The sequence below is a fragment of the Oryzias melastigma genome, linkage group LG23, assembly GCF_002922805.2.
Source record: "Oryzias melastigma strain HK-1 linkage group LG23, ASM292280v2, whole genome shotgun sequence".
Lineage (NCBI taxonomy): Eukaryota > Metazoa > Chordata > Actinopteri > Beloniformes > Adrianichthyidae > Oryzias > Oryzias melastigma.
This window is the reverse complement of record NC_050534.1, coordinates 264,195-283,582: the sequence shown is the minus strand read 5'-3', so window position 1 is coordinate 283,582 and position 19,388 is coordinate 264,195. Positions and strand designations below refer to the sequence as shown.

The window sequence follows — 19,388 nt, the reverse complement described above, 5'->3', positions numbered from 1 at the left end:
CCTTAAATGATTTTAACGATCTTAACTTGTAAAAAACATGTAAAATATGTATTAAAACTTTTTAAATGTATTACTTCTGATTGAGCAGACACCACACTTTCTTTTCTTTTTCTCTTTTATTGACTATCTCTGTTTTATATTGTTCATTGTTTTTCTGGAGTGTCTCGAGTATTGTACTAAATATTGTTCTGATAATGTGTTTGAATAAAAAAAACACACATGTTCAAGCAGCTACTTCCTATGAAAAGTATACATAAACATGCATGGATGCACATTTCAGGGTTCTGGGTTCAAAATGCTATTGTTCATGTATCGCTGTGCACATTTTTAAGATGGTTTCAACCTCTACACACTAAACACCGTGTTAAAAGTTAAGGTCGAACTTTCACCATTCATGGGACCCAAATTACCGTATATTTTTTAGTGTAAAAATAAAAGACTAAATCTTTAAGGTTCCAAACAGTCATCCTTATATTATAGGGTCTAGAAGTTATTGCTAAGAATACATTTATAAGCTTCAAATTTTTCCAGAGGAGTTGTCATTAAAAAACAGAGATGGATCTTTTTAAAAGTCTCAGCTGTTTTAAAGCAGATTTAGTTTACATTTGATCTGTAGTACAATAAACAAATGTTCCTAACTACAAAACTTCACATCTTTTTCTCCAAGATTATTGTTTTGCTTTTAGTTTGAACGTTTTCCATTAAAGAAAAGAAAAAAAAAAATCTGTTTAATAGTAATTGGAGGCAGAAGACTTGTCCTTCTGTCGTGTGTATTGGTCACAAACTAAGTTTTCTTGTTTTTATCCTTAAATATTCATTTTATTCATTACATTTTGATTTAATTCATCTTCCTATAATATGAATAAATGTAAATGTGAAAGTTTGACATTTTAGACTTGAACTTATCTTTTAACTTTGCCCTTGAAATACACAAATATATGTTTCTTTAAACTCTCTAACATTTCTCAGGTAAATTTCCACAAGAATAAAATCTAATAAACATGTAGTTAAGGTTTAAAGTGTCGCAAATATTTTCCAAAGTTTTCAAAGAGAAATGTGCTTTAAGTCCATTTATTTAAAACTTATGAAAAAGAAATGAACAGATTTGAGAGTGCTAAAGTGCAATTCTTCAAATTGCCACACAGGGGCGCCAAACCTTTACAGTTGGATGCTTGTTTGTGATGGAGAGACAATAGACTCAGGAGTTAAGTGTGTGTACTTCTTGATTTGTAACTCATACAATGCATTTTGTGCGTAACTGTGTACTTGCAATTGTATATTCACATGTCCACTCAAATATCAAAAACCTAAAAAATATAAAAAACACTAAATACCATTTACACATGCACAATTTTAAATAATAGCTTAAAATTAACTACACACACAAATCTTTAAAAATTATACACAAATCTCCTGATACACACACAGAAAGCCGTATTTACCCCCGATGTGAGACCGTTTTCACGTCTCCTAGATTCATCTGTGAGTGATGTGTTTAAATGCTGCTAGAATGCTGGGTCATCAAAGTTTTCTTATCAGTCGTTTTGGACTTTGATTGTGAATTTTATCTGGTAAAAACTTGATATTTTTTCACTTCCTTAAACAAATATGCCCCGACAATTAAGATAAAAATAAATGAGAAAAAAAGTCTAAAATATGTCATTTTCCCATATTGTGGAAAAATGAGGAAAATGGCCAAAATTCCCACATTTTTAGGATATCCTCGACACGTGTGTCTTTGTTTCATTAGTGATTTTGAAGCATGTTCTCTGAGCTCCAAAAGGGATTCTGTTTCCGTTCATTTTTTTATGGTTTCTCTCGCTGTGATGCAATACTTGCTGGGAGGTCAGTGTCAAAAATTCATTTTCACCGACTACTAGGTGTGTGCAAATTTTGGTGAGTTTTTGGCAGGGGTCAAATTTTGGCTCAAGTGTGCAATAATAAAGTAGGATTATGAAAGCTGGTCCTTAGAGTCCAGAATAAAGATTAGACTGTTTTAGGACTTTCAGATTTGATTGGGTTTTTTGCTGAAACATTCAATCAATTAAGCTACAGTGATGGCATTATTAGAATACCTCGATAAATGTTTTCTTAGACTAAAAGTTTTCCTCATCTCCCAGTCTGCATGTTTTTCCTGTTTTTTTTTCCCAGAATTCCACTCTGCGCTGGATTAGAGCATCTGCTGGTCATGTGAACCTCAGAACGCTCCTCAGACTCTAAACACCGCTCGGATCAGTTGATAAGCATCAGCCGGCCCGGTCATGCCTCACAATCACTCTCCCCATCGGCAGGAGTGTGGCTTTCAGCTGCCTGTCACATGTCCGCCACAGGTGTGCGGCGCAGCCACCAGAACACTTCACCTGCAGAGGGGGAGCTGGCCTCAGCCTCGCTGGCCTCAGCCTCCACTCACCTTTCTTTTTGGAGGCGTTGGGCAGTGCGTGCTTGTCCTCGTGCTTCCCTGCAACCCGGCTGTGCTTCATGCGGCAGAAGAAGGAGCGGCGAGCTCCGGTGGACATGTGGTGGGTTCTGACGGGGGCCTCCACCGGGACCTGAACTCCAGCTACACACACAACAGAGGACACTCCAGACTCAGAGGGTTCTTTGAACAAACACATCTATGTAGGAGTAGGATTCTGACACTGATCTTACTCGATGCATCGATGAGGCGCTGGCGAGGGAGCAACTCTGAGGACGACAGCTGCTCCTTTACTTTGTTGATGTCTTTGGGGTGAATGAAGTCGAACAAGCTCTGGCCGGTCAACTCCAACTGCAAACAAATACAAACTCAGCTTGTTGACATAACTTCTGGTTCTATTTAGAGCACATATCGACTAAACCGTCTAAAAAAAGACGTTTTGTGTTTGCTAAAACTAAAGAGTTTTGAGAGCATTTACAGGGCAAAACAAACAAAGAGGTCTGGTCTAAAACTGCTGCTGGCTATGAAGGACTGCAGGTCTGTGTCCTACAGAAGTCCTAAAGAACCAGATTTCACAATTCCTGATTGCCACCTCATGCTTACAGATGCTGCCAAGCGGTCACCTGCCAAATTTCCTGAAGGTTTGCGTTTAGGTTGCTGCGCCGTGGCATTTTGGGATATGTGACCGCAGTTTTAGCAACCATTTTGTGGCAAATTGTGATGATTTTTACCTTTTCCTACAATATGGGAAGAGGAAACTTTTGTTTGAAAAACCTCAATCAAATCAGCTTCAGTCGACAACCACACCCAAAGTTGACCTTTGACCTCGGTATGAGGCAGCAATCTTAAATTTAAAAAAAGTCATCTTTGGTTTACATGAAATAATAGTAAACTTTTTCTATGGTTCCGATCCATTGGCTCGGAGCTCCTCTAGCATCAATGAGAAGCTACTTGAGTGAAACATGTTGGTTTGAGAAGTTGTAGATCTTGAATTGCGTCAGCGTGGCAAGCTCGCAAAAGTGGTATTTGTCTTGATGCTCGCACATTTTTAACTAAAATATTGTGGAAAATGAATACATGAGTCGTTGGCTCGAGCTGAATGAAACAATATGAACATATTAGGAATGTGGGTCAACAAAAAATCTTTGGTCCCAAGGCATTTAAAAAAATCTACTTTTGCCGATTCATTTGAAAATGACATTGACCTGTTCGTCAGCTCCAGGAGACTAAAAATAAAATGGTTGCTATGGAAATAAAAGCTACAGCACCCTTTTGAAAAAGGGTTTTATTCATTAATTTTCTCGTGAAGCTCTGATCAGGGAGGCGGGGAGAGAGGGGCGTGTAGCATCCCCTCTGGCAGTCAAAAGAGGGAGGAGGAGTTTGGTGCTAAAGGCCATACAATGCTGCAAACGCCTTTAGTTTATATTTATGATACAACTTGAAAATGAAACATAAAGTAACTCTGTGATGTACATCAGCAACTTAATGAAGATTCGTCTACTTTCAAGTCGCAGCACAAACTGAATAATGAGGGTTTAGCTGAAGCAGAAGCATCATATCCATCATGTGTGAAGATGCAGTGGGAAGAGAGAATCCCAGGAAAAATCTCCACTATTCAGACAGGTGTGCACAGCCGGGTGTAAACAATGCAAAACCCCGTCTGTGTTAGCCACATCCTCCGTCTCTAACAGCCAAGACAAAGTTTATTCACCCCATAGAAAAAGAGGCATCCCTTCATCTGACTGTAAACCAGAGAAACGGCACACCAAGTCCCCACTTTCCCAAACACACAAATCAGGAAGCACAGAACGCTGCAGTTCCTGAAATGACCACTGGAGGCCACTGTCTGCAGAGAACAATTTCCCTTAGACTTACACCAAACAACTATGAACAGCCAGGATTTACTTTCTTGAATTATTATTGTTTTTTTTAAGTTAATTAAAATATCATATTTTATTAAGGGGCGTGGCTTTTGATTGGCTGGTGGGTAGGAAGTACAGAGCCCCAAATATGTTCAGTGTTTTCATAACAAAACTGAACCACACTAACTGGTCAAACACTGAACAACAATCCCAGCCTTGACAAGTGAAGCGAACAGGAGCTATGCTAGAAGAGAGATAGTCATTGAGAGTTTAAATAAAGAGAGAAAAGTGTGTAGTGAGGAATTTACAACCTTAAAACATCGACAGTCCTACTTTGCAGATTTCACCTACAGCAGTTTATTACATGAACTCCTGCAGTTATTGAGGGAACACTGTAATGCAAATGTTCTTAGTGGTTAGAAGTTATTCAACATTAGGGTTAAATAACGCTAAAAAATGATGATAGTTTGATTACAGATAAAAGCAGAAGCTGATTTTAACTGCTGCTTCCATGTAACATGACAGTGTTTCTCTGAGGTCATCACTTCCATTCTTCTTTACGGTTTGGTCTGAGTTCAGGGAGTTCACAGGGCAGTTATCTATTACCCAGCCCTTTAAATGTGGGATTTCAGAGAGGATTGCCTCAGACTGGCCCATTGTTACACCTGGACTGATGTCTTTTCAGCTGTCCTCCTGTTGCAGATTGGTGCGTTTGGGATAATTATCCCAACTGAAAACTGACAGTGATCCTTATCTCGCCCTGTTTTAAGCTGAGCCTCAGCTGTCAGACAGATGGCCTCACATTTGCCTCTGTCACACTCTGCTTTACAATGCAGACCATTGTCTCGCCCAAACCATCACCCCTCCACCACCATGCTTGGAAGTGTGTGTTTGTGCAGACATTTCGTTTCTTGTCAGACTTTACACAAAACTGACAGTTTGTTGGGTTGATTGTCCAAGTGGCATAAATGTAAAGCAGGGGTCCCCGCGGCCCGCGGGCCGCATCCAGCCCACCTCCACATTTGCCCCTCCCCCACTGCTATCAGAAACGCCGATCGAGACTCACTCAGAACGTGACTTTTGATTCCACCTTCTGCAGTCTGAACTATGACGGGAGAGGAGAGAATATTTATAGGTGTGATAGTGATTCACTTTTTCTTTAATATTTTTCTTTTTTTTGGTGGCCATAGCTCTTCAGCTCTTTCATCTATTTAAATATTCAGCTCTTTTTATGTTAGCTTTTTGACTGTTTTGACAGTAACTAAGAATTTCATAGGCTATTTTGAAGTTTAGCTAATATTTTAGCCACAAGCTGTTTTGGCTAATTTAGGCTTTTTTCAGTTATTTAGGCTTATTTATTCATTCATTCATCCATCCATTTTCCTGTCCGCTTCTTCCCTTTCGGGGTCGCGGGGGTGCCGGAGCCTATCCCGGCTACTGAAGGGTGAAGGCGGGGTTCACCCTGGACAGGTCTCCAGTCTGTCTCAGGGCCTCAATCCCACCCATTCACTCTCACATTCACACCTAGGGGGAATTTAGAGTCACCAATGAACCTATGAAGCATGTTTTTGGACGGTGGGAGGAAGCCGGAGTCCCCGGTGAAAACCCACGCATGCACGGGGAGAACATGCAAACTCCACACAGAAAGGTCCCAGCCGGGATTCGAACCGGGGCCTTCTCGCTGTGAGGCAAGAGCGCTAACCACTGCACCACCGTGCAGCCCTAGGCTAATTTAGTTTAGCTAATATTTTAGCTACATGCTAGCTGTTTTGACTAAATTAACCATTTTACCAGTTTTTTTTAGGCCAATTTGGCATTTAGCTTATATTTAAGCTACATGCTAGCTGTTTTGGCTAATTTAGGATATTTTCAGTTTTTTAGGCTAATTTGGAATATAGCTAATATTTCAGGTTTACACTAGCTGTTTTGGCTAATTTTGAAATTTTTCAGTTTTTTAAGGCTAATTTGGCATTTTATTAATACTTTAGCTAGCTATCAGCTTCAGCGTTTTCAGCTATTAGCTTCAGCCATTTCAACTATAAACTTCAGCGTTTTTAGCTATTAGTTTCAGCGTCTTTAGTTATCAATTTTAGCATCTTCAACTATCAGCACTAGCATCTTCAGCAGACACATTTAGTTTACAGAATTCACACTAGCATTATCACAGGTAATGTTATATAGAAGAAAACAGTTTTGTGGCTATCTTAAGAAAAAGTTTGGACACATGACCTACAGGAAAATCTTCCATATACAGTATTTAAGTTACATTAAGCCTGATTGTCATAGATTCGTCTATACTCAGCCTTGGGTTGTCAAAGCCAAATGATCATTTATTATAAACTTATAACTACAGAATTAAAGCTAATCTGGGTACAAAATGGATTTGATGATGGAGTATTGTAGCTACCATAAAAGAAGAAAAATAAACAAATATATAAAATGCTGTAACATTACAAGTTTTAAATATTTTAAAAAACAGTATAGCATTTTAGAAAAGAAAACAACACAAATTTTAAAAACAAAAAAACATTTTAGAAAACAAAAGTAATTCCCAGAAAACAAAATGAATTAAATTAAACAAAAAACTAAACACAACAAGAAACTTGATAAAAGGTAGGTACTGTGTGACATCAGTGATTGGATGATGATGTTTGTCCATCATTTAACTGAAAGTTATTTATAATGGAGTGATACAGGATACCATCATTATGATACAGGATACCATCATTATGATACAGGATACCATCATTAAACATGAACACACGTTTCCATATATAGTGGGGCAAAAAAGTATTAGTTGTGAAAGTTCTCCAACTTCAAAAGATGAGAGAGGCCAGTAATTCTCTTCATAAATGTACCTCAACTACAAAAGACAAAATGAGAAAAAGAAATCCAGAAAATCACATGATCTGATTTTTAAAGAATTAATTTGGAAATTATGGTGGAAAAGAAGTATTTGATCTACTACAAACAGGAAAGTTCTCTGTCTCTGACAGACCTGTGACTTATTCAGTAAGAGGGTCCTCTGTTCTCCATTTAATACCTGTATTAATGACACCTGTTTGAACTCTTTAACTATGAAAAGGACAACTTTCCACAACTTCAGTCACACTCCAAACTCCACTATGGCCGAGGCCAAAGAGCTGTCTTAAGACACCAGAACCGCAGAGTTTCCTCAATTTTTAGACAATATTGTGGAAAATTCATGTCAGTCCCCTTCCCATTTTAAAATAATGGTTGGTTAATATATATATTAGGGCCGGGAATCGATTAAAAAAAAATTAACTAATTAATCGCAAACCTGGAAAAAATTCATTGCGATTAATCGCTTTTTTTTTGTCTCAGTATTTGCCAGCCATTTATTATCTGCAAACAATCACAATATAAAATCACACACGAAAATCGACATTTAGAACGTTTATTTTTAATTACTGCTGTCAGTCTATTACAAAAAAATCTGATTAATCACACCTTTATGTTGTGATTAATCACGATTCACAGCAATGTTTTACCAGGTAAAATTTATTTGCACTATACGGCATTAGACCATGGATCAAACTGTCCTCCTTTTGTGAAAAAGTGATCAAAACCACAAAAATAGCAAGAATAAAGTACCGATTGAATATTCATTTCTTTTGTACGTGCCCATGGTATAAGTGGAATAATACCCGACAAAATGTTTCAACACACGCTGTGTAAACCCGACCCGCCGAATTGAAGTGAAGGACTGTTTCTTTGATTCATTTGTGTTAATACATGTTAACGCATTCATTCTTTTTTGATTAATCGCGTGCGTTAATGTTCACAGCCATATATATATATATATATTTCAAATATAGTTCAATTGGAATAAAAAAGCTAAAACAACAGACTTTGTTCCCCAGACAGTATCCCAAGCGGCTGTATGTATCCAGTCACGGTTCACTGGTTAAGTCCCCTCATCCTGACCTTTGGTATCAGGTTTCTTCTGAAGCTTCTCTCAGTAGATCCCTCCTAATCTCTGCTCCTACCTGCTCGCTCAGAGTCATTAAACTGAAGAAGTGGTTTACCTTGCTGACTGACAACACGGCTCAGCTGTTCAGAACGTCAGCAGACAAAAACGATCTGACCTCCACGAGGCGGATGACCTTTAGTTTAGAGACTATTCTGTAAAACACGATTAACCTGAAGGGACTTGATCAGACATCCGGTGTGTCTGTAAGCGGGAGGACGTTTCTGCTGTGCGGCGAAGGTGCAACAAACCTGACTGAAGTTGAGGATCTTGGAGACGGACTCTGAGATGAAGAGGATTTTAGCGCGATCGCATCTCACGACTAACAGGAAGCCGTTAGCCGTCTGGTGAAGATGAGGACAGGTGTTAGGAGGCAGACTCGTGGGGGGTGATTGAAGAACTCTTGAATGAGCGCTCACCCGGAGCAGCAGGTGCCAGAGGTCATCATGGGGCAGGATCGAAGGCTTGCAGGTGGTGTCTGTGAAGGCGCCGCTCGTCCCAGCTGTAAACACACGTAAACAACTGAAGAAAACAAACAAAAACCCTCGCCGCTGACACTTTCTTCAGGTATTGTGGGTTACCTTTGAGGGATTTCAGATACTGGACGGCTTTCCGTAACACGGTTAGCTTGTCAAGTTTTCGCGCCATGGGCTGACAAGCGGGGATCATGGCGGACAGCTCGTCGATGAGATTGTTCATTTTGTCTCGTCGCCGCTTCTCAATCTGGCGGTGAGGCTCCCTGCAGGCAGATTCAGCTTTCACACAGTCCACCACATCATTTAACCCCACGTTTATCAAGACTTTAGTGCGTTAGACTGACGGGTACAGGAGACAGAGCTGAAGTATTCACCTGAAACATTTCATTTTGACCTGCTGATCCTCGCCTTCAGATCTGCAAATACATTTACGGATTTCAGTTTGAGACCAGCATCCTCAGATGTCAAAACGTGAAGGCGAGCGTTGAGCGTACCTGCTGACGTCATCGTCCATTTGGCAGTCGAGGCCGTGCCTGTAATCAGATTACAATGTTGATGGAGAAATTCAAGCAAAAAAGCGGCACACCACTGTGCGTGAAGAGCCGGCTCTTACTGCGCGTGGGTGTTTGACCTCTCCTCGACATCTCCCTTTCGTTTTCTTGGCAGCTCGACAGCTGGCATCGAGGATCCTGCTGTGCACGATCCCTCCTCCTCCTCGCCACAATCTGATACATGCAAACAACCATGAGAGGGGGGGGTGAGCAAAGCTTGAGATGTTCCTGATTCATAAACATCAGGGGTGTTAAACTCATCACACAACGGGCCAAAATCCAAAACACACCTTATGTCACGGGACGAACAGGATAAACATTTGTTGAACACTCTAAAACTACATTTTTAAAACTTTAAAACCGTAACTTTTAACATAATTATGAACTAGATGTATAGCATTACCTGTGATAATGCTAGTGTGAATGCAGTAAGCTGAATTTGGCTGCTGAAGATGCTAATGCTAGTGGCTGAAGATACTGAAATTGATAGCTAAAAACAATGAAGCTGAGTGATGAAAATGCTGTGAAATTGTGAAATTGTGAAAATGTGAAATTAGCCAAAAAAGCAGACAAAAAAAAACTTAGGTTAGGCAAAACAGCTAGCATGTAGCTAAAAAAATAGCTACACTTCAAAATAAAACTTTAAAACTGTAACTTTTTACTACAGTTATGAATAATAAAAAGGAGGAATATTATTCCAGAATAAATCAACTTAAACTTAAATAACTTTCAATATTTTACTCTCTATAAAAGTATATTTTGTCAAAATTATACAAGTTATAAATAAGTACAAGATAACATCGGATCATTAATAACAATCAAATAAAATGATCTGGAGGGCCGGATCCGGCCCCCGGACCAAAACCTTGATAAAGTTATATACATGGATGATCGACTGGCTCTGTAAACCAAAACGTGGAAACAAATTGATTCAAACATCTTGTAAAAGGGAATCTGAGTCTCACATCTGGGTCAGAGGGTCATGTGGCCGCAGACACGTGACAGCGGGCAGCTGCTTGGATTAATTCTCTCAGGCCGTGAGATTTGCTAATCCTAATCTCAGAAACAGACGGGCAAGAGAATGAGGAGCACGGTGGAGGCAGTGTGATGCTGTGGGCATCCCTGTGTTGTCATTATGGTCTCTGAGCTGGTTTGAGAAGCATGAACTAAAACCACAGGAAGGTTCACTTTTATTATCTAAACGGTCGAGTCTGATCAATATCTGGACTTTTTTTGCATAAATTCAAGCCTCCAACAATAGATTATCAACCTCAGTGTTTGAACATTAGTGGACACTTACACTTAATACTGGAGCTCTAGCGTTTATGCTCTTTGATTTACGGTAACTTTTTAGCAGTTATCACGTGGGCTAAAGATTTTGGGTTTAGGGGTCAGCGGTGACATCTCGGGAGTTAAAGGATTAAGACAAAAAGTTTCTACATTTTCAATAAAATGACAGAAAAACATTCAAGAAGAAACATTGAGAAAAAGTTTTTGGGTCAAGTTTTAACCTTAAACTCGTGTTAGGGTCAGAAATGACCCATTTTAGATTTTAACCCTTATGGGGTCCAGATGACCCCACCTTATATCGATGTGTGATCCCTCCCATGACAAAGGTAGACAAAAAGATTAAAACATCCTAGAAAAAAAAGTTGATGAAAATTATGTTTTTTGTGTTTTTAATATGTTTTAAAAGAAAATTGAGATTAAAATAGATTTTTTGAGTATTTCTTAATTCAAATCGTTGTGAATCAGGATCAGATGAAAAAATGCTCTTCCTGCTCCGCTCCATTCTGATGCATCAGCCGTCAGACAAATAGATCCATGAACGTCTTTGTTTACCTCGTCTGAGCTGGGATCTGGATCTAAACTGTCTAACTATAGCTCTGATATTACTCAACATTTTAGTCACACCGCTAATGTTGGGTCTGGGGGTGTGACGGGCTGTAAGCCAGTGGGAGAGTGTAAACAGGAGTGACAGGAGCCCACACTCAGAGATGAATTTCTAATGAACTCCTGTCGCTCATCAGAAACTATGTCCTAGAAAACAACATTGTTTTTTCATTGGCTAAAAACAAAATCATTATATTTAAAAGACCAGAGGTAACACCTAAAAGATGAACAGACACCTCCACTGCCTCCAGACATTCATGCCTCCTCTAGTCGAACGCCGCTGTGAATCGTGGCCAAGTCTCCGCTCGGCGGTGCGGGCAGTTTGGGGGTTTTAAAGGCCCGGCAGGATAAACGGGGTCTGGGCTGCTTGTCTTAAAGCTTATATAACGCTGACCCACTTTCTTCCAGGATCACATACTTTCAATTGTGACATCATTTCAGGAAAAACTGGCATAAAAGCTTGTCAAGGAGAACAGGACTCCCTCTGGAGAGGAAGATATTTTGGTGAAAACTGAACAAAAAAACATATTTTTATCCAGAAGACTGAAAGCTCTTAGCTTTGTCTCATATTTTTCACTTGTTCTGAACAGTTGGAACCAATTTCCACTAAAAAGGAGTTTCAGTGATGTTGTCATCCTTTTGTTTAATCCCTGCTGTGGAGTTTAGTGGGTCATTTTGGATGCAGAACCTAAAGGCGTGCAAGCTTCACGTGGATCTCCTCCGGCCTCGTCATCCCGGAAGTTTCTCCTCCACACCTGTGTGAGTCCTGCTGCCCGCCGGCGCCACACTCAGGAAGTGACGCCCCCGGCTTTCAGCAGGCTGGCACGTTCAGCCGTGCAACGAAGTGAGTCACGCCAGAGCCGAGGGTCGTGACGGGGGCGCTGATGAAAAGGCCGGGTCTACGGGCCAGCGGGAGACACGCCGGCTGGCTGAAACACGCCACCAGCACCGCACAGGAGGGACGATGATGAAGAGTATGCAGGAGATGACCCACAAGCACGTCTGCAACAATGTGTGTGCCTTTAATATCCACATGAATCGCTTCAAAGGGAACAATATCTGACCCAATTTAGATTAAACAAAAAGCAGGAAAATCAGAGCAACTTTTGAGGAGAAAGCAGTCATAAAGGAGTGAAAACTCAAAATGTTTTTTTCTAAGATTCCAGATAAAATAACCCTTTTTATGTCATAAATGACTAAATTTGGATGTATATCCAAGTTTATTTGTTTTTTTTACATTTGCTTTTACTTTGATGTGTTTTACTCTATAAATATTGATCCGTTGATCCTCCCCCTCCTTGTGAGACCTCCTGGGTCTGACTGCTTGGATCAGAGGGAATCCCATGGGGACATCCTCTAGTCCAGGGGTGTGAGACTCAACCGCACAAGGGGCCAAAATCCAAAACACACCTTAGATCGAGGGACGAACAGGATAAACATTTATTGAACACTCTAAAACTACATTTTTAAAACTTTAAAACTGTAACTTTTAACATAATTATGAACTAGATATATAGCATTACCTGTGATAATGCTAGTGTGAATGCTGGAAGATGAATTTGGACGCTGAAGATGCTGAAGCTAATAGCTAAAGATGCTGAGGCTAATAGCTGTAAACGCTGAAGTTGATAGCTGAAATCACCAAAGCAGATAGCCAACTAAAATACTAGCTAAATGTCAAATTAGCCTGAACACCCACCGCCCTAAAAAAATAGGTTAGCAAAAACAGCTAGCATGAAGCTGAAAAAATAGCTAAACTTCAAAATACCCTAAAAAACACAAAAAGCCTAAATTAGCCAAAACAGCTAGCATGTAGGTAAATATTAGTTAAACTCCAAAATATCCTAAAAAATCTTAGTAAATGTCAAAATAATCCAAAAAGCTAGCAGAATGCTAATTTTTAAAACTTTAAAACTGTAAGTTTTTAACATAATTATGAATATTAAAAAGGCAGGAATATTATTCCAGAATAAATCAACTTAAACTTTAAATAACTTATAATATTTTACTCTCCATAAAAATATGTTTTGGCAAAATTATGCAAGTTAAAAGTAAAAGCAAGATAACATCGGGTAATTATTAACAATAAAATAAAATGATCTGGAGGGCCGGGTGGAAGTACCCGGAGGGCCGGATCCGGCCCCTGGGCCTTGACTTTGTGCTCTAGTCTGTGGCTGGTGTGGATAGATCCCCAGAATATCATGTCCTCACATCAGCATCAAGCCCAGTTTCCACTGCAGTTTCTATTTATACTTTAACAGTGAGGCTCCAGTGTTAATGTTCTTTGATTTACTGTGAGTTTTCAACCATGAACACGATAATTCCAGTAAATTTTGAAGGAGACAAGCAGGAAATCTGCAGGAATTCTCATGTTAACGGTTGAAAACTTAAAGTATGTTAAAGATTTTGTGTTTAAGCGACGTCTCAGGTGTTCAAGGGTTCAATGTTATACGTCTGGATGTCAGGTGAGGGCGTAGTTTTTTATTCTGTTTTTAGCCTGTAAAGCATTTGTGTCACCATTTAACGAAAATTGCTTTACCTCAGCAATCACCACATTTAGGATTTACTAGACTGTAAGGAAGTAACGATTCATTGAAAATCGTTAAAAAAAAAAAAACAATTCAAATTTGTCAACATGTTCAACGGTCCAGAAAAATTGCAGAGCGGTCCGTCACTGTTTGTTTGTATTGAACCTTTTCTGGTAGTAGGAAAAAAAATCAGTTTGATGTAAGGGCCAAAAAGAGAACGCCTTTAATTCATTGTGTTGAGAAAAAAAAATATTGGAAAAAATCAAAATCGTAACTTTTAAACTGTGAATGGAATTGTGAATTGTTACGTCTCTACCAGAATGCTCAGCAGAGGAGGTTTAATTGTGAAGGTTCCCACAAGAGTTTCTTATTTACAAAAAACGTTTAGGCTGCAGTGGATGCAGTTTGTTTTTTCTGAATATTATTACTTTTTTTCGTCCAAAAGGCCTCATTCAGAGCTAAAATACCATAATAAAGGCGCAGAATTAAACAGACACAACTCAATTTTTCCCTCTAATAAACTCTATCTTCAAAGTGTTCTCAGTGGTTTTTTTTAATTATAATTGTGTAGTTGTTTTAACTAAAATCGACAAATTTGTATTATTTTCTGGGACATAGTTTCTGCAGAGCAGCAGCAGTTTTTAAGAAATTCACCTCTGAGTTGTGGGTGAGGAAGCCCCGCCCCTTTCCCCTCCTAGTTGCTGTTAGCACAGAGTTGGGAGCTTGTGGCACGCCCAGCATATTCTCTACATCACTCGTACCATCTTTTTTGTTTGTTTCTTTCATTTTTTGTTTGCGTCTGACTCATAATGCTTTAAATGATGACAGAATACTTCACTTTCTTTGAAAAATGTCCTCCATCCTGAGGAAAATTCCACCTGAACATGTTAACACAACCTGCTGCTGTTTCCGTCATCTCTCTGTCGTTTTTTAGCTGTAACTGTGTCACAACAACACACATGTTACAGAGGCTTCTTTGTTCTGCGTTGCCGTGTATTTCTAGGAAAATAAAATCCCTGTGAATGTTTGCACATGAACGACTACCAGAGGCAAGACTCTTCTAAGTCCTCGCGTAGGAAGCTTTGACGGCTCAAATCAGTGTTATCCCTCCCTGGTTTCAGTGTGCCATGCTCCTCACAGGCTGCTCCCAGACACAGTCTCGTTGTTCCAGAGCTCCGTATCGCCGCTCGCCTCGAGGCTCGCACTACTACTGCGATAGTTTTGAACCCTCGCAGGGAGGTCAAGCATGAAATCCTAGAGTTATTGTGCAGCAAAATCTGGGTAGCTTCTGCTTGAGTGAGTCACAATAGACAGAAAAATGAACCTTGTTTCCTGCAGATTTTCCATCACATGTTCGGTTATGAAACCCACAAACGAAGGGCTGAGACGGTTGATGTCCTGTTTGGATCTTGAACTATGAGAGATATTATTTCAACTTGAGAGGCATTATAGTGATGAACCCGGTGAGCCTGATCAGGACGGAGCTGATCTGGATGATGAATGGAGGAGTCTTAAGTTCTGGTTGGTTTTCCAGGAAGTTGCATGTTTGGCTTCACACTCAGTAGTCTGGAAAAGTTTTTTTTAGTTTCAATCATAAAAATCATTTCATTAAAAAAAAGGAAAACAAAAAAAGAGCATAAGTGTAAAAACTGTAGGTTACACAGTGAAATTTAGATCCAAATGACATCTTTTCTTCATTTAAACAACGTTTTTTATATAAAGTAATGCTTCTAGACAATAAATTGTGTCAATTTTCACTCCTTTAAAAGTAGTGCGACGTTTGTAACTAAACGTAACCCCCCCAAAGCCCCCATGACGCAGTCATTCCGAGTATTAAATGGAGGTTTCCTTGAATGCTTTTCCTGCTCAAAGGGAGAGAGTGGCTCCCTCTGCTGTTCGGAGCGGGTATCGCTGCTCCACTGATCTACTGACCCACTTTCAGAATGGAAAAAAAGAAACTCGTGGGCGCACGTGACCCAATGAGCCCCCCCGGTTTCCGTAACGTTTCGGTAGATGTATTTAAAGATTCCTCAAAGAAAGCTAGCGGGAAGCGCGAGGACTGAACGACCGTGACAACGACGGCGGAGAAAAGCGTTGTCATGGCTACGGTGACGTTCTACTGAAGTTTTCGGGAGGCTACCCCCCCCCCCCCTCCCGTCCCCTCTCTCTCTTCTGTCAGGGCGCGTGCAGGCGGGGACGAGCACGTAGTACCGGTGAAGGAGGGGGCCGTGACCGTGAACCGGCTTCTGGTACCGGCTTTAAATGCCCCGTAGACAAACTAAAGAGAATCAATTTTTTAGTTTAAATACGAGTTTGTTTTTTTTTTTTTGTTTTTTTTTGTTTTTTGTAAGTGATAAATAACATCACATAAAAATGAGTGAATAAAAAGTGTCCCCAAAATGAAAACAGCGCTGCAGCATCACCGTGAAATAAACGGGTACCTGCCGGTTTGTCCGCCGCCGGGTCCGAGCCGTCAGCCGACATGCCTGCAGAGCGGAGCCGGTGTTCCCGGTGGAGGCTACGCGGAGCCGCGGCGCATGTTCCGCCACCAGCTGTAGAGGTTCAGGAGAGGAGGGAGCTGCATGGAGCCGCGCGCTTGTATAATTGACTTCATTTTTTTCTCCTATCACCCTCCTCTTCCCCCCTCGTCGCGTGAGGGAGGAGGAAGGGGGGAGGAGGGGGGCGGAAACGTGAGAGACCTACGTCCTTTAGGAAACGAGGAAAGGAGGGCAGGGTTCGCGCGCGCGCCTCTTCTCCTTTTGTCTCATTCATAGTGTGTTCATTCATTTCTGTCTACACGCACGCGAGTTTGTCGCACGTGAGCTGGCCTCGCTTGAACCCCACGCGCTCATCTGGAGCTATGCTCTGAATGGAGAGCTCAGCTGAGGCGGGAAGCCCGAACTGGGCTTTTTATTTATTTATTTATTTAATTAATTAGTGACCTGAATAAAAGCCTCGCGCGCATCGGGGGCTGACTTTGCTCCAAGTTCTGCTGCCTCGCGCCGTGACCTCGGCGGGAATGACGTCTCACTCTGACTGTACTTCCTGGTCTCCTCCGGCGGATGAATACCAGTGCTGGTTGGCGGTCAGACTGGCCGGACAGGAAAGTTCACTGTCGCACCCGGGAATCCGAACACTTAGAAGATTTCAGAACTTTCAAAGCCTAAAAATGTTTTATGAAAGTAATAGTAACGTTCTAGTACAAACTAAATCCACTTGCGGTTTTGGCAAAACTTTGATTTTATGCAAAAAAATTGAGTCACTAGAGAAATAAAGGTGTCATCTAGTCCTAAAATAGAATATAACAATCAGTCAGGTAACAATGATCAGCCAAGAAGGCCCACATGGTTTAAAACTGGGCAGAGAATATGGGCCCAAATGGATTTGTCCTCTGTAGCAAGCTCTGCTATAGCATGATAGCAAGCTCCACTGAAGCGAGCTCTATTGCAGCATACCAGTGAGCTCCGCTGTACCATGCTAGCGAGCTCTTCTGTAGCATGCTAGCAAGCTCTTCTGTAGCATGCTAGCGAGCTCTTCTGTAGCATGCCAGAAAGCTCTACTGTAGCATGCTAGTGAGCTCTTCTGTACCATGCTAGCAAGCTCTTCTGTAGCATGCTAGTGAGCTCTTCTGTAGCACGCTAGCGAGCCCTACTGTACCATGCTAGCGAGCTCTTCTGTAGCATGCTAGCGAGCTCTTCTGTAGCATGCTGGCGAGCTCTTCTGTAGCATGCTAGCAAGCTCTTCTGTAGCATGCTAGCAAGCTCTACTGTAGCATGCTAGTAAGCTCTTCTGTAGAATGCTAGTGAGCTCTTCTGTAGCATGCTAGCGAGCTCTTCTGTAGCATGCTAACAAGCCCTACTGTACCATGCTAGCGAGCTCTTCTGTAGCATGCTAGCGAGCTCTACTGTAGCATGCTAGCGAGCTCTTTTGTAACATGCTAGGGAGCTCAGCTGTAGCCTGCTAGTGGGCTCCACTGCACCATGCTAGCGAGCTCTTCTATAGCATGCTACCGAGCTCTACTGTAGCATGCTGGCGAGCTCTTCTGTAGCATGCTAGCAAGCCCTACTGTACCATGCTACCGAGCCCTACCGTAACATGCTAGCGAGCTCTACTGTACCATGCTAGCGAGCTCAGCTGTAGCATCCTAGCGAGCTCTTCTGTAGCATGCTAGCGAGCTCCACTGTAGCATGCTAGCGAGCTCTACTGTAGCATGCTAGTGAGGTCTTCCGTAACATGCTAGCGAGCTCAGCTGTAGCATGCTAGTGGGCTCCACTGCACCATGCTAGCAAGCTCCTCTGTATTGAGCTAGCAAGCTTCGCTGTAGCGAGCTAGGGAATCTGTTGTCCACCAGGCAGCTGTCTAGCATACCGAGCTAACCCACTGAGTCCCCACTTAAGCCGATGTGGGCAAAGACAGGTGGGGCCACCACAGAAACTGTGGACAAACCCAATCAGGGCCACATTTTCAGTCCACTTTTAAACCACATGGGCCCACTCGGTTTTGCTGGCTAGGAAAGAGCTACATTTGCTAAAGAAACTCTTCTAAAAACAATAATTCCTTAAGACTCTATGTTTTAGGGCTTGATGTCACAGACAAAAGACTGAATCGGTTTGGTTAACATTAACAAACTCACATATATTTTTTATTCAACACCATTCAATCTTTTTTTGTATTTCTGTCCAAAAGACATGTATTTGTTGAAGAAAAAGAACTTTCATTTAACAATTTCAACATATATCGAACTTCATACACGTGAATCATGTTTTACACTATAATTATACTAACATGATCTGAATGTATCCACTAACTTTTAAATATTTGTGGCATTTATTCTGAGAATCATTGATAATTTTGGCACAATCTGCATCTGCAAAAAATGGCATGATGGGTAATCATTAGAATAGGACCTTCATCAACACCTTTGTTACTTTGTAACATTAAGATCATTACTGATACGGTGGTACAGTGGTTAGCACTCTTGCCTTCAACATTAAGGCTCTGGTTCGAATCCTGGTTGGGACTTTTCTATGTGGAGTTTGCATATTCAACTCTCTAAATTCTCCTAACAGGCCAAAAACATGTGAGGGGAATTTAGGAATCTAAACTGTACCCCCACCTTCACCCAACACAAGCTGGGATAGGCTCCAGCAACCCTGCAACTCCGAAAGGAACTCAGCGAGTTCTGAAGATGGTTTTGTCATTGACTGCATGGGAGAACTGGACTTAGTGTGACGCCAAACTGTTTACTTATGGTTTTAACGGAATGAAGTTGATTCAGTCACCCTTTTTTTATTTTATTTATTTATGATTTTTTTTGTGATACAGATGTCGCCATGTTGAAGCCAGAACGTTTCAGTGATTGGTCTGAGTCATTGTTTCTATGACAACCATTCTCACCAATTTGGAGGGAGCTTATTGGAAGTCTATTGAGCTAAATTATTGCCAAAATTATTTGAAACCCGAATAAAATAAATTGAGAAATATATTGGTGTTTGGCCAAAAAATGCGAAATCCCCAAAACTTTTTCTCATTCTAAAACAAATGTAATTATTTTCAGCTTCAAATGTTCTGTTTTTTAGGTTTAAAAACTCCAAATTTTAATTTCAAATTTTTTTTTTCTGTTTCAAATCTTTTTTTTCACTTTCCCCAATGGGGCCAAAAGTTTTGAAAC

General features: G+C 40.8%; 1 protein-coding gene across 2 annotated transcripts in view; it reads right to left on the bottom strand.

The window, feature by feature from the left end:
- LOC112160257 (aryl hydrocarbon receptor nuclear translocator-like protein 2) overlaps nt 1–16,775 on the bottom strand; it is a 25,969-nt gene extending 9,194 nt beyond the window's left edge. Inside the window, exons 1-9 of one of the 2 annotated variants that reach the window (XM_024294668.2) lie at nt 16,159–16,775; nt 9,359–9,470; nt 9,240–9,278; nt 9,120–9,161; nt 8,851–9,008; nt 8,689–8,771; nt 8,521–8,613; nt 2,650–2,767; nt 2,411–2,560 (exon numbers count right to left, since the gene is read on the bottom strand). In XM_024294668.2, the coding sequence (XP_024150436.1) occupies nt 2,411–2,560; nt 2,650–2,767; nt 8,521–8,613; nt 8,689–8,771; nt 8,851–9,008; nt 9,120–9,161; nt 9,240–9,278; nt 9,359–9,470; nt 16,159–16,201 (838 nt within the window). In that variant the 5' untranslated portion in view covers nt 16,202–16,775. The remainder of the gene's footprint in view (nt 1–2,410; nt 2,561–2,649; nt 2,768–8,520; nt 8,614–8,688; nt 8,772–8,850; nt 9,009–9,119; nt 9,162–9,239; nt 9,279–9,358; nt 9,471–16,158) is intronic. The other variant, XM_024294667.2, reaches the window with a different exon arrangement.
- Nucleotides 16,776–19,388: the final 2,613 nt, after the last annotated feature.